Here is a 16,030-nt window from a genome sequence, read left to right as displayed (position 1 = left end):
CCCTGCAGATCTGATAGCTTGTCAAACATCAACTGCTCTACTTCTCTGAGAAGCTTCTCAATCTTCCGAAACTGAGAATGTAAACAATGGCCTTTTCTTCACATCTTCTACAGCCCAGGCGTTCCCACTCATGGAATAAAAATAAATAAATAAAAGAAAAAAGTCATATTCTCCCAGGAGAGAGGGAGATAAAAAGACCCAGACTTGCAAACATCCTGTCTCTGGATCCACCCGTCATAAGAAAAAAAAAAGCTTGATAATTTACAAGTCCAATTTGAAATCCAGAGGCAAAAATTCAAATTCCCCCCACCCCAGGGGGTGCAAATAGAGCTTGAGGAAAAATGTCAATGTAGCTGGGGGTGGGGGAGTAGGGGGGTGGATACACAGGAAGAAAGCATTAAATACTTACTGCTTTCACCCCCCGAGGTGCAGATGTTGCGAACCAGCCTTTTTTTGACCTTTCTCAGCTCGTCGAAGTTATCCACCGTCACCTTCTTATCTGCGGTCCCAGTGATCTGGATGAGCTGCTGTTCATCCACGCCTCCGATGCCCACGGAGTAGATGTCCACTCCTCTGTGTCGCAGCTCTTCGGCAGCCTGCGCCACCTCGTCCTGCGACTGTCCGTCTGTGAGGACCAGCAGCACCTGCGGGGTGCCCGTGTTTATCCGACTGCCCACATCTGGCTGGAAATAATGCCCCACCTGCCGGAGGGCAGCCCCGATGTGCGTGTAGCCGAAGATCTGCTGGATGTTCTCGATCTGAAATGAAATCTCCTTTTCACCGATGAAGGCTCCCAGGGGGAACTCGGCCTGGTAGGTATGGCTAAACTGGGCCGCCCCGACCCTCACGCGGTTTAGGCTGACGTCAAAGTCTTGAACGATGGATGCCAAAAAGTCTTTCATCTTCTTGAAGTCATCTGGGTGAATGCTACTAGAACCATCCATGAGGAAAACGAGATCTACTTTTTCAATATCGCAGTCTAGGAAGAAAAGGGAAGGAGAAGAGAAAAATAAAAAAAAAAGAAGTCAGATTGTTATTCTTTCTTTAACCCACCTATAGAGTAAATTCAGTGTTGGCAGCTGTATAGATAGGATATTTTCGAAAGTGGCTTCTTGTCTTATCTTTTCCTCTGGTCATATTAACTGGAGAGCAGATAAAAAGAAGTGCTCAGTTTATAAAGGAGCCCCAGGCACGAACAACTTGTTCATCATTCTAAGTTCCTCTTGGTTTGCCTTTTTGTTCTTTTGTCATTTTCTTCTCCCAGAAGACAGAGAACTAAGAGGGTCCTCCAGGAAACTTATTCTTACCTGCAGTCGAGCCCCAGTGCGTCCAGAAATCCCACTGACAGTAATAGCACAGCAAGGAAAAAATAATAACATGCAGCCACTTAAGGATTCAGAGTCAGCGGGACTGAATCACTGACTTGGCCTCTCTGGACAGCAGAGCCAATAAACGCTTTTCTGGTTTATTAAGGCAGAGTAAGGGAAGGTTTTAAAAAAGTCATGCCTTATGGCCTATATCTGGTCAGTTGTTCTCTTTGTCAAATTCCTTTCTGCTGCATACAGGCAACAAGATCCACTTGAGAAAAATATTTTTGAGCAAACCATGCAGTAGAGTTTAGATATGCCTCTCTCTCTATTTTTTAAATATTTTATTTTATTTTTTAAATACCAAAAAAAAAACACCAAATAAACACAAACATTCCTACTTTGATCATTCCGTTCTACATATATAATCAGTAATTCACAAAATCATCACATAGTTGCATATTCATCATCATGATCATTTCTTGGAACATTTGCATCTATTCAGAAAAAGAAATAAAACGAAAACAGGAAAAAAAATTATACACACCATACCCCTTACCCCTCCCTTTCATTGATCACTAACATTGCAAACTAAATTTATTTTAACATTTGTTCCCTCTATTATTTATTTTTATTCCATATTTTCTACTCGTCTGTTGACAAAGTAGATAAAAGGAGCATCAGACACAAGGTTTTCACAATCACACAGTCACACTGTGAAAGCTGTATCATTATACAATCATCTTCAAGAAACATGGCTACTGGAACACAGCTCTACATTTTCAGGCAGTTCCCTCCAGCCTCTCCATTACATCTTGAATAACAAGGTGATATCTACTTAATGTGTAAGAATAACCTCCAGGATAACCTCTCAGCTCTGTTTGGAATCTCTCAGCCATTGACACTGTCTCATTTCACTCTTCCCCCTTTCGATCGAGAAGGTTTTCTCAATCCCTTGATGCTGAGCCTCAGCTCATTCTAGGATTTCTGTCCCACTTTGCCAGGAAGGTCCACACCCCTGGGAGTCATGTCCCACGTAGACAGGGGGAGGGTGGTGAGTTTGCTTGTTATGTTGGATGGAGAGAGAGTCCACTTCTGAGCAACAAAAGAGGTTCTCTTGGGGGTGACTCTTAGGCCTAATTTTAAGTAGGCTTGACCTATCCTGAGTGGGGTTAAGTTTCGTATGTACAAACGTCAAGACTGGGGGTCAGTCTATAGCTTTGGTTGTCCACACTGCTTGTGAGACTATCAAGAATTCAACTTGGGGAAGTTGAATTTTCCCCTGTTCTCACCATTCCCCAAAGGGGACTTTGCAAATACTTTTTTATTCACTGATCAAATCACTGTGGGATTTATCGGGGCATCACTCTGGACAAACCAACAAAATCTCATGTCCTACTCAAGGTTCCATGTACTTATGGTGTTCAATTATGCCGTCTACATAAGTTATATTAGGAAATGCACTAGTCATAATATAAATTTTGTATCAAATAAACATATTTTTTAGACATGCCTCTCTTATATTAACACAGTAAATACAAAACAAAAAGAATATGAGAGCATTGCTAATGAAATTTAAGTTATGTTTGGCCCATACCTAACTTGTATTCCTTAGACCCTGGTAAGCATTATCATTTCCTTGAATTCCCCAGTGACCTCCCCCATTGACCTAACTTAATCATCGCTCATATTAACCTCAGAAAAGATTCAAGGGGGCTGAGATTTCCTTCAGATGAGATAAGCAATGCAGAGATACAAAGAAACAGGGTGAACAGATCCTTCAGGAATCAGTTAACTCTTTAAATTTGTTTCAGGTCCAAATAAAAAAGAAATCAAGTACCCTCTTTTGCCTGCAGCAGAACTTTCAGAATGAAAATGCAATGTTAGTTTCTAGTGGACTTGAGAAGGACAGATCAAATTTTAGGCACTGACCATAAGATTTAACAGATCTGTTCCAAAAAGTTTCCAATAAGTTTCCAAGAACCAGAAAAACTGTTAGTTTTGTGAAAGAAAAAAAAAAAAAACAAAACTAAACATCGCATTCCAAGGAGGTGAGACATAAGAAAACCAGAAAAGAACTGCACGAAGATGTTGAAATTCTGGATAAATGGCAATTCATCTAATAAAAGTCACTTAGTATTTTCAATATAAAACAGAACTTAGTGAAAATATGACAGAATTTTATTAGACGACAATCTCCCTCTGAACCAATAGCAGAAAATGGCAGCCAAGTAAATAAATAAATGCAGCAATGGAATCCTCAGTTGGTGGAATAGAAACCCGGAATCCAGGATAAAGGAAGTCTCACCATACTCTGCCCTGGAAACATCTCATGCTAGAATCCAGTGTTTAATACTGGGCTCCAAATTCTAAAAGAACTATTTTTTGCTGTGGGAGAAATGAAGGACCATACTTCTAGCCTTGAGATAGACAGTTTCAGGAAGTAATAGCAGGTTTTTAGAGATGGAAAGACTGTAACCAAAAAAATTGGGATTTAAGGGATGATTTTGATTACTGTATTATTGTATAGATGTCCCTTTTTGCTTTCTGGTATATTAGAGTAGATAGAGGAAGATACCTGAAATCTCTGAATTACAGTCCAGCTGCCCTGATCTCTGACAATGACTGCACAGTTTTTATCTTGTACCCTTGTGATTGTAAAAACCTTGTGACTGACCCTCACTTATACCTTTTTTGTCTAGTTTTTCTACTTTGGAGTCTTGTGATCCCTAAAGACAGCCCCCTAACGTTTATTAAGGAAAGGTCTTGTGCCAGCCCCAAATTAACCCACCCCAAGTCCAAAGTTATCTCGATAACCAAACTGGATCTAAACAAAATGTACCTGCCTGACACGCACAGTACCTTAGACTTTAACCTATAAATCACCTATACCTCATTCTAATACTAAACACATGCTCATCATCAGATTAAGGATGCCATTTCCTCACATATATTCTGTGACTAAGAATGTAATCAGTCTGCACATGCTCAATCATTAGGTCACCTCTAATTACATCATCTGGGGCCACTGGGCTCATCATCCTAAAATCTGCCCATCTTTTAATGCTATAAAACCATAAGAATTACTGCAGTTTTAGGAAATAGATTTTTGGGCCGCTAGGCCATCTGTTCTCCAGCCACGTGTTAGTAATAAACTTTTTTTTCTCTCTTTGAAACCTCTGTGTCTCAGGAATTGATTATTTGACACATGGGCCAGAATCTACCACCTTTGTCTGGTAACAAGAGCAGGAAGAAGAATTAGTGGGTAGAAATGATATGCAAGCAAACTTATGTTCTAATAAAGCCTGTTAAAAAAATGGTGACTTCCCACCATTAGAATAACTGGGTCAGAATGTTGTAGAAAGTGTTCCTCTTTGGGGGGGAGACCAAGTCAAATATCCCTGAGGCCATTCCAACCCTGAGAGGCTGGAATTGTGGTAAGTCCTGGGAGACAATTAGGACCCCTCTCTCTTCTCTGAAGAATTTGTTCCTGAGGGCTAATTGCTTTGGTTTCTCCCTTATTTATTCCTTTATCAATAATTAGGAAATGCTTAATCATCAATAAAACTTACCCACTTTTGAAGAGTTACAGACACTGGCTGACACGTCTGAAAATATCCCCTTTAGGCCTCCAAAAGTCTCCACAAAGTAGTACTTGTCACTGGATCCTGCCATGGCCAACAGCTCCACTTGATTGGCTCCAGCAATCCCCACGGCCAGCACCAGAATGCCCTTGTCCCGCAGGGCCTTTGCCGTAGCGTTGAGTTTATCTGCATCGTGGGATTCCCCATCAGTTATCACTATGAGGACTTGGGGGACCCCCTTGTGTAGGCGGCTGCCACGGGCCTCCGCGAACATGTGGTCTGAGAAGGCCAGCGCCTCGGCAGTGTAAGTGTTGCCCCCCATGGGCTGGTCCTTCTGGAGCACCGAAATCACCTCCCATTTCGTGCCAAGCTCATCCAGATAAAACAGCACCTGTGGGTCATCAGCGTATTTTAAGGCCCCAAAGCGGACCTGGTTCTTGCCGACACTGGCTTTCTTCACCAAGCCAATCATGAAGTCCTTCATGATGTTATATTCATCGTGGTCGATGCTGCCAGAGCTGTCAATCACAAACACAACATCTAAAACTTCAATCCGCTTGCATTCTGAAAGAAAAAGAGGAAGGAAAACCGTAAGAAATTAGCTCTGGACACCATGGGAGACTTTTTATTTCCTTTTTAAAAATTGCTTCTGTTTTCTCTCCACAGTATCATGTTCTACATTAGAATGTTAGATAACAGAGACGAGATGCATGCACTTGTGCCCCCAGTACAGAGTCATCAATTAGTAGGTAAACTTTTGGGACAAGGCAGATGTGAAAGGAGGCCCACTGCAGGATGGGAGAACTGGGGGGTGGGAGGTGGGCAGCAATCACAAAATCACCAAGAATAAAAATGTCAAGTACTTTGGACTAAAACAAGTTCACAATTCTGTGGAATTTTCTCTGTATAAATAACTCCTTCTATATGGGCTTTTATTTATACAAATTTTTCTTTTTATAAGCTACAGAGATCCTGAGATTTTATTCGAAAGCTAAACTTTAGGGAAATTGACTCAATGAAAATCAATTTGGCAACATGGTATGCTTTCCTCATAATTCTATGGCTTATTTCTCAAGGTTACATTTTGTTCCCTTTCCCCGCTCTCTCGAAATGTTATCCGTTTTCCTTATTGGACTCCTTCATAGAAATAAGCCCATTTCTCACTTGGCCCAACTAAGTCATTCTAGCATGATGCTTTTATTAACTTTTAAAACCTTGGGTCAATGCCATGGAAAAGAAAAGCAGGAAAATAGCCAATTAATCCTTTACCCATGTGTAGCATGCTCCATCTAAAGACTTGTGTTCCAAGCTCTAACTCATCCATTCTGAAGTAGTGGAATTATGAAATGGTTCATTATTAAGTCCTTATGTTGCACAGTCTCTCTTCAGGCCTTAGAAAGGTATGTTCCAAATGTTAACTCATCCATTCTTGAGAAACTTGAGCAATTTTGAGAAAGTAACCCCCTCCCCAGAGGCTCACCAAATTTCCTTCCATTGCCAGTCACTTGCTACCTCTGTGGTAGGGCTGCTGCAAACCCTACAGCCAATATACTCGCCCCACTGACTGGAAGCCATAAGTTAAATGCTCAAATAAAGTTGGGTCTACTAAAAAAGGAACTATGTCTCTCTGCCTTGTGAAGCCTGTTTGAATTACTCAGGGGGTTCCATATTGGAACTATTCCAAGTGTTTGTTCTGGGTGGGATTACCAGAGAATACAAACCAAGTTTTCTCCTTTTCCCAGAGAACATGGCACTTGGTCACCAAACTTTGTAGTATAAGCTGAATGTTCTAATCCCATTCAGGAAAGCTGCATTTCATATGTAGGTCAAAAGCCACTAGGATAGATATTTTGATTAAACAAAAAGCTTTACAGTGTTCAAATAGTTGTCTACTTAATTCAAAAAATAACGGCAAACACTGACATCTGGTGTTCTGTAGGCCTGCTTTGGAACATGACAATGCCTACCTTCGCGTGGGCTGCATATTCCAAAAACAAGGTCATCTTCAATGTGCTGCAGAATGTCAAAGTTCTCAACATAAAACACCATCTCCGGTCTCCCACTGATCTCCTCGAGCTGGGTGACATTGGAGCCAAACACCCCCACAGAGTAAATGATTATGCCTTCTTGCCGAAGTGCTACTGCGGGGTCCTTGACTACATCCTGAGCTTCACCATCGGTGATGAGGATGAGAAACTTCCTGACGTTGGGCCGAGCCCCCTTGCTGGGGCTGAAGTATTGAGACACGAAGGTCAGGGCACTTCCAGTCAAAGTGGTTTCTCCAATGTGAGCCATACGGTCTATGGCATCTGATATGTCACCTTGGGACATGAATCTGTTGAGCTGGAACTCCTCCTTATTGGTGTGGCTGAACTGGACTACACCAATTTGCACCCGGTCTGCCCCGATCTGAGATTTGCTCACCAAATTTTTCATGAACGTTTTCATTTTGATGAAGTTTTCAAGTCCTATACTTCCAGAGCTGTCCACCAGAAACATGATGTCCGCTTTCATCTCTTTGCAGGCTGCATGGGAGAAAAAGGGATGTTTACTTAAGATGTTTATTTACAGAGAAAAATAAGAGTAAACAAGAAAATCCAGAATACAAATAATTCTATACTGGGGTTGAATGGTAAGGATTATAGGTAATAAAGCTTTGAAGGCAGTAACAGGATATTCTCTTCGTTATTTAGTAATCTGGTTTAATATGTAACTGAGGGCGGGCCGCAGTGGCTCAGCGGCAAGTACACTTGCCTGCCATGCCAGAGGACCTGGGTTCGATTCCCGGTGCCTGCCCATGTAAAAAAAAAAAATGTAACTGAGGGCTTCTCAATGCCGGCACAATTGCCATCTTGGACCAGATAATTCTTTATTGGGGAGAGCTGTCTGTGCCTTGTTGAATATTGTGGGATGTGTGGCAGTATGTTTAACCTCTGCATGTGAGATGCCAATAGCACTCCATTAATTGTGATGTTACAAAATGTCTACAGACATTGCCAAATGTCCACCGAGGAGGCAAAATCAACTCCGGTCCAATTTTACTGATATAACTCCAAACGATTTTACAACATTTTTATAAAACCAATTTACATAAATTGGAAGTATTCCTCAGAATCTGAAATTATTTCATGTTACACATGCAATGTCCACTTGTATATTTATCCTAGTAGGGAGAAAGCTAATTAATACTTAGGGAGAACTCCCCAGCTACCTTTCTTATGCTTCAGATACAAATTAAAGCAGTGCTATAATGGGCCCTTAGTTTTGCTCGAGAAGACAAACATCAACATGGGCCAACAAATCTCAACTTAGACTTTTATATTGTTTCTCTAAACCAACCAGGTCAACTATTGCCACAAAGGCGATTTGTGAGCTGAAGTCAAACATAATCAGCTGCTGTTTCTCTTACCTTCTTCGGCACAGATTTCTTGAACCACTTGGTTTCTTATGTCTTTCAAAGAGTCAAAGTCATGCACGTAGTATACTCTCTTCTCCTCTCCTGTGATTTCTCGCAGCTGAGTCTGGTTGGCTTCCTTGACCCCAATGGCATAAACCTTGATGAACTCTTCTCGCAGTTTCTTGGCAGGTTCCAAGATGCTGTCCTTGGACATGCCATTCGTCAGGACAACAAGGTGACACGACACTCTGTTTCCTCGCTGCCTCTTGGCTTTTTGAAACAGCCCCAGTGTAAAATTCAGGGCAGCGCCTGTGTTTGTATTCCCTCCCATCTGCCTGATATTCTCTATGGCCTTTCCCAAATCATGCTTGTTAGAATACTTGCTGATCTCGAACTCCAAGTCCCAGCTGTCCGCGTACTGGACAGCCCCTACCCGTACCTTGTGGGGGGCGATAGTAAACATCTTTACGACCTTTGACAGGAAAGTCTTCATTTCTTGGAATTCTGTGGCCTGGGTGTTCCCTGAGCCATCAATGAGCAGGTAGATGTCAGCCTCTTCGGTGTCCACACAACCTAACATAGAGCACAAAATAAAAAGTGTCTGTGGGGTGCGAGGGTGGTTCAGTGGTAGAATTTCCGCCTGCCATGCAGGAGACCCAGGTTCCATTCCCGGTCCATGCACTTTCCGAAACAGCCAAACCAACAGGAATTCAACAAATGGTGCTGCCATGATGGGATACTCACATGGAAAAAGATTGAAACATGACCCCACCATATGGCATACCAAAAAAAAAAAAAAAAAAAAAAAGGGTCTGATGTTTGCAGCAAGTGTGAAGATGAAATGGGAACAGATGGGAAGAAAAACAAATATGAGCTTCTCCATCCAGAAAAATGGAAAACAGCTCCCAGGTATTAAAAAAAACAAACATGCTTTACTAGGGAATGTTTATTAGGGAATGTTAGCATCAGTTAGGCCAAATGAATTGCTTCGGACACTTTAATACTATTTAGATATTTCTCTGCCATAAATCAAGGTAAACCTAGATATATTAAGATGTTAGAAAGAAAAATAGAAGATGCTTTTTAAAAGTCACTTCTCTCATCAGTAAACAAATACTTAGCAAAAAGTCAAGAGATGTGTTGTGATAAGGAGATGAAATTTTAAATGGAGACTGTGGACATATGAATTATTTTTCTTGATATCTTGAACAAATTACTTACCCTTGACCCATGCCTGGTCAATTAATTAAACCCGAGGAATTGCCGGTGTCTTAGTGTAAAGGGCATTGATGCTTTTATAGTAAACATGGTATCAGTATTTGTTGACGAATGTATAATCTAATATATATGTATATAAGCAAATATTTATATGACATACATGGATATATGACATATGTAAAGATATGTAAATATGTAAAATATATTGCTCCCTGTCTGAATCTTTAAATTCACAGATGCTAGAATGGTCCTTCACAACAAATTAATTACTCTGGCTTCAATCTAAATCATATTCCCTGTGTTTCTTCTCTAAATTGGAATTTGGGGATGAGGAAAGAAGAAAAAGGAGAGAAAAGTAGCAAAAAGAAGTAAAGGAAAGAGAAGGGGACCATGAGAGGCAAAAGAAGAGAGAAAAAGTCAAGGGAGAAAAATAGTAAAGGACGGTATTCTGGGGGAATTTATAAGTAAATAAGATTCAACTTTAAGTTGTAAAAAAAAAGAAAGAAAAAGGGAAATCCCTTCTCCCCATTCCAACACCTCAACAGCTTTTATTCTCTTCCAAATTACATTTTGTATCATCAAACTCAACTAATAAGTTAGGGGCTTGTTCTTTCCATCCGCTTTATACCCACAAATCCCATTTGTTCATATACTACCCAAAAGAAAGATAAGAAAAAAGGGGAAAAAAAAGATCTAAGAAATCCTTCTTCAAAGCAAAAGGCTTTACCAGATTTGAGGGTCTCGGTCCGCTCTGAAAAGACAGAGACTTTGTGTGTTATCTGATTCCTGAGCTTCTTCAGAAAGGTGCGGTTGTGAGCGGCCAGGTCGGAGAAGGTCCGCAGTTTGGAGACATACTTCTTGGCGGGGTGAGAAGCTACCTTCTTCAGCTGGGCATCGCTGGCCCCCTCTATGCCCACAGCAAAGACAGCAATACCCTCGCGCCGGAGGTTGACGGCCGCCTTGGTCACGTTGTCTTCTGACGGCCTGTGGGTCACCAGCACGGCGATCTGTGGCACCCCCTGATTCTTCCGACTGCCGTTCTGGGCCCTGAAGACTTCCTTCCTCACCTTTCTGATGGCAGCTCCAGTAAGAGCCTTCCCAGGGCGGGGAGAGAGGTTCTGTACATGCTGGAGAACCTCCAACTTCTTTGTGCCTGCGCTCAGGGAGCTGACCACCTCTGTCTCGTTGCTGTAGGCCACGATGCCAACCCGCATGCAGTTTTCCTTGATGTCAAGAGCAGACACGCTTTCTCTGAGGAATTCTTTCAGGTTGTCAAAGTCCCCCAGGCTGCCGTTGAGTGACACGTCCAGCAGGAACACGACGTCAGCCACAGAAGGGCCTTGGCAAACTGTGTGGGCAAGGAAGGAAGCAGCACAGGTTGAGTTGGAACCTCAGCATGTCTGCTCAGCATTGGAAGGCAGAACAGCCCCCATCCCTTGCTTATGCACTTAAAAAAATGAAGGTATACAAAGTGATCATGAATCTGAGATTGGAGGGACCTTGTCTCATTTATGCGTCTTAGCTGAACTCCTAGCTTTAACAGTCTCATCTGTAAAATGGAGATAATATTAAGGATTTAATGAGACAATGTGCTCAGGCTGGTGCCTGGTACATAAGACATTTTCCATCAACAGCATCTATTGCTATTGTATTAAAATCACTTAGGGTGGTGCGACAGTGGCTCAGTGGCAGAATTCTTGCTTGCCATGCTGGGGACCCAGGTTCAATTCATGGAGCCTGCCCATGCCAAAAAAAAAAATCCTTTAAACCACCATCATCATGATAATCCACAGCTATAGCCTAAATATTCCTAAGAGATGGCCACAAGAATAGCAATTATGCTTTCAATTATTTTATTTGGAAAAGATGGTAGTCATAAGGATTTGTATTTCCAGAGATTATTGCAAGAAAAGCATTCTCTACCAACACATAGGATCATCTATAGCTATTTCATGTGAATGAACCAGGAATAATGTGAGTGGCCTATATTCCTGATTTGGACAGGTATACTTTGACCAAATCGTTACTAGTTCTCCCTTGTCCCTTGCTTACATAATGTTCATAAACTCTTGGCAGTTATTGTTCACTGAGTAGAGCAGGAGGACAGATAAGGGCTGTGTTGGGAGTCTGGGAATCAGGAGACCTGACCTAGCTCTGACTTAAAATTTTAGCCAGGCCCTGGGCCAGATTAATTTGCCTCAAAGGACGGCCGGAATCTCCTCTCTGCAAAAGCGGGGGGGTTAGCCTATTTGAAGTTGTTTTCAGCCCTCACATTCTGCAATTAAATTATATGGCTTCAGGAGTCAAGGATTTCTTTAGGAGCAAATTTACCTTTTTAATTCATCAGTAATAAAACTACATGGTAACTAAAGCTCAGGGAGTGAGTTAGTTCAGAGGTGATCTGGGTGGCAAGGAATAGGATTCCCTGAATTTAAAAAAAGGTCTGTGTATTGTATACAAGGTGGATAAGCGAAATAGAGAAAATTAAGACCTTGTGTTTCATTTCATTGGATTTTAAATGGCCACACTCACTGGTTTTCTGAAAACGCATCCCATCATTTTGGGAAAAGGATGTTCATAGAACTCAATCCTCTCCCCATGCTAAGTTTTCAAAAGCCTTTTGTCATCATTCCTACATGTGTATCCTGACCCCACCTTCTACATGGACATCATCAACTGTTCCTTCTTTGTACTGAGTCACGTCCTTGATAATCTGCGTCATGTTCTGGGAAAACGTGCTGAGGTCTCTGACCGTCCGGAGGTTGAAGTGAAACTGAGACGTGGCCATGGACCGCAGGTTCTCCTCGGAAGCTTTCTGCACCCCCACGGAGATGATTTTCACCCCGTCTTTACGCAGGGCCTCAGAAGCCGTTACCACATCATCCTCAGACTCGGCTGAAGCCAGGACCACCAGAATCGGGGGGAACTCCTTCTTGTCTCTCTGGGTTGCAGGTCCAGAGAAGTAAGTCCTGTGCACCTCCCTGAGAGCGTGGCCGAGGCGCAGGGACCCGCCGATGAACGCGAAGTTCTTCCTGAGGTGGTTCAGCATGGGGTTCCTACCCTTGAAGGTGCCCAGGTAGAACTCGCTGTGGAGCTGGTCGCTGTACTGGGCCAGGCCCACCCGGTATTTGTTGGCGTCTATGGGGAGATCGTTGACCATCTTGTTGATGAACATTTTCACATACGGGAAGGCCTTGACTCCCAGGTGATCAGAGCTGTCCACCAGAAACACGACATCTGCATACTCAGGGCCTGCAAAACACACACAAATGCATGAACCAAGCAGAGCTTTCATTTACTGACATCTGACATCAACCATGGTGTTGACATTTGTAAAATCCCTTCCTGGTGAATTGAAAATAGAAAGCCTGAAAGTGGAATTCTCACAAGAAAAAGAAGTACTTGTTTCTTGAGCTGATTCTTTTACAAAAGATCTTGTTCGTACTGATCACAAAACTGTCCCTCACAAGAAATTAGTTCATTTAAAAATAGGTAAACTTAAAGATAAGAAATCCTGGATTTTTATGTCTTTCGTGGATAATCACCCCTTGTTATTTTTTTCCCTGCCATTTTTTTTTTTGGCTTTCAGAATCTGACCTCAATTTCTATCAATGGGTTAAATATTTTAATTGAGAATCAAACTGTTTGTTTCAAATTTGTTCAAATGGTGAACTCTGAAAGATAGTCTTTCATTATGATTCCCATTTAAGCAAAATCAAAGGGTTTGATTAACTTATAAACATATTAGGTTTGTTTTCTAAAGCATCAAATTGATGAAGTTTAAAAAATACCTGAAAACCATAATATGGAATTATTATGATTTTTGAGAGTCTTAACCTATTTGAAAGTTAACTGATAACATTTGTTGATGGATCATGTGAATGAGCATTATAATCGGTAAATTTATTCTGGAATTTGTAGAATGTGATGGAAACTCAAATATCTTAAGCTACAATAGGGATCATAGTTTTAATTTCCATTAAAAATATCATTTTTATACAGGAGCACAATAGTTTATTTTAAATTTCATACAATGCTAAAATTATATTTTTATGTGATAATGAAGCATTGGGTTCAAGCACTAAATACATTTCCTAATGACTTGGACTCAGAACCCCCTAGATGAGGTCAAATTCTTATCCAGGGAAAGGGAGAAAACATGTAAGAGGGAATCTGTCTGTGAGTATGTATATGTGCTTAAGGAGATAGAGTATAATTGGGCAAGCAATGGAAGTGCTAATTTTATCATCAGCCAACCATGAGCTCTGTCAAGTCTTCAATTTATTTGAGCCTCAGTTCCCTCTCCTTGAAAATGAATAGATTCAACTCAAAAATAGTTAAGTTTCCTCCTAACTTTGAGATTCTGACTATCTGAAATGATTACTAGATAAATTCTAATCAGACAAAAATAATTTGTCTTATCCTTTCTACAGTTGTTAGAAAATCAGCTTTGACATCTCTATATGTTATTTCCTTAACTTTATTGTATACAAATGAGATAATTCTTTTGTCTTCTGAATAGCCCAATTCCAATTAGTTTGAGTTTCCTATGATGATCATCTAGCCAGTAGCATCTCAGGGCAAGAAATAAGTGAAGGTGAATCAACACTTTTCTCCAAGAGAAGGACTACCTCCCTAACAGATTGTAAGGTAAAACCTGCCAGGGTGGCTTCACTTGTGTCTAATAATGATGGAATAGGATAGACGGAGTTTGGCCCTGCCCCAAGGACAGTTAGAGAAAGGACAGAAGGGCAACTGAGATGGTGATTCCAGAGTATAAGTGACCTGGGAGAGTCTTCTACACCACATACGGCAGCCCTGGTTGCAAAAGCCGAGGAACTGAGAAGCAGAGAACCAGAGATTGTCTGGCTGGCACAAACAGCCTAATGCAGAAGCCTGGAGCCCACAGGAGTGCATGGACCAGGGGAAGACAGCTGGGAGAAGGGGGGAAGACGGGGGTAGGGGGAGACGGGGAGAAATGGGGACTAGGAAGTAAGCCAAGCTGCACTCCTTGAAAGCACTACCCTCATCAGCTCAGCCCCTTCACCTGCAACTCACCTCACACCCATGAACCTGAATCCCATCACCCACCCCTACTCCCCATGCTCCAAATACCCCAGCCCTGCCAACCCCTCACCTGGGTACCTGCCCCCCACCCCCACCCCAAGTGCAACCCAGCCCACCTTTCTGCACCCCACCCCAGCACTTCCTCCCCGTCCCTGCAGGCTATCGCCAGTGCATAAAGGCTGTGGGCGCTTACCTCCATGCCCAGGCTACACCCATCCCCAGCCCACACAGTGGCATAGCCACCCCTCCTCCCCGAGCTCTGTGCATGGGTACATCAGTTTACAGCACTCCTAAACCTGGGCAAGTGCACAGCCCCCAGTCACACACCCCAGGCTCTGGAAAAGGTCTGACCTGTACAGCCGGCTGACCACCACCCCCAGCCCATGCAGGCGCCAACCCACTGCCCTAGTTCTGCACATGCGCACAGAGGGCCCCCACGTCCTAGACCAGCACACACCAAGGCCACTCCCCCCAGACCTGTGCATCTGCACAGCCACATCTTCACCCACTGATGGGCACCCATGGTTACAGGTACTAGTGTAACATCCCCAACCTGTACATATACCTGTGCTGCAATGCATCACCATGCGGTCGTGCCCCACCCCGTGCCCTGAACCCTACTATACATCCATCTCACAAACACAAGGCTTTAGACTAGTGAAGGAAGTCAACTCCCAAAATAAACCAATCAAGATATTTACAGACAACAGAAGATCACTAAGCACATCACAATGCAGACAGATATAGCCTAGCCTAAAGACCAAATTAAAACACGAGAGTAGACACAGATGTTTGAACAACTAATCAAAGATGTTCATATAACTCAACTAAATAAAATAAATGGGAAAATGACATAAAGGAGATCAAGAAGACAGCAGAAAAGCATAAAGAGGAATTCGAAAGAATAAATAGTAGAAAAGCAGCAGATATCACAGAAAGTAAAGGTTTTTTTTTCTTTTTCTTTTAAAAAAATATGGACTGCTTCATGAATTTGCATGTCATCCTTGTGCATGGGCCACACTAATCTTCTCTGTATTATTCCAACATTAGTATATGTGCTGCTGAAGCAAGTACAGATTAAAGATTCTGCAGACCAAATAAACAAGCTAGGGACACACAACAGCAGATCTGAAGAGGCACAAGAAAGAATAAGCAAATTAGAAGACAGGACAACTAATTTTGAACACTCAAAACAGCAAATAGAAAAAAAAAGATGGAAAAATTTGAATTGTATCTCAGGAAAATGCTGGACAAAACAAAGCACACAAATGTAAGAATCACTGGCATCCCAGAAGGAGAAGAGAAGAGTAAAGGACTAGGAAGATTAGTTGAGGATATAATGGGGCAACACTTCACAACCCTTATAAAGGACATAAATATACAACTCAAAGAAGCTCAACAAACTCCAAATAGTATAAATCCAATAGGCCTTCCCAAACACACATACTAATCAGTCT

At 42.0% G+C, this 16,030-nt stretch overlaps 1 protein-coding gene and 1 non-coding gene across 2 annotated transcripts in view; both read right to left on the bottom strand.

The window, feature by feature from the left end:
- The window catches only part of COL6A6 (collagen type VI alpha 6 chain), a 154,837-nt gene that overhangs the window by 95,215 nt on the left and 43,592 nt on the right, over positions 1–16,030 (bottom strand). The window contains exons 3-8 of the mRNA XM_077130094.1: positions 12,162–12,758; positions 10,234–10,854; positions 8,301–8,861; positions 6,859–7,416; positions 4,880–5,455; positions 410–979 (exon numbers count right to left, since the gene is read on the bottom strand). Coding sequence (XP_076986209.1) covers positions 410–979; positions 4,880–5,455; positions 6,859–7,416; positions 8,301–8,861; positions 10,234–10,854; positions 12,162–12,758 — 3,483 coding nt within the window. The remainder of the gene's footprint in view (positions 1–409; positions 980–4,879; positions 5,456–6,858; positions 7,417–8,300; positions 8,862–10,233; positions 10,855–12,161; positions 12,759–16,030) is intronic.
- Positions 15,541–15,647, bottom strand: LOC143658117 (U6 spliceosomal RNA). Its single transcript, XR_013163141.1, has one exon. It is a non-coding gene; the product is annotated as a U6 spliceosomal RNA (small nuclear RNA).

Source organism: Tamandua tetradactyla, chromosome 15, assembly GCF_023851605.1.
Source record: "Tamandua tetradactyla isolate mTamTet1 chromosome 15, mTamTet1.pri, whole genome shotgun sequence".
In the NCBI taxonomy this organism is placed as follows: Eukaryota; Metazoa; Chordata; class Mammalia; order Pilosa; family Myrmecophagidae; genus Tamandua; species Tamandua tetradactyla.
Note: the sequence above shows the minus strand (reverse complement) of the source record. Positions and strands in the feature narration are given on the sequence as shown.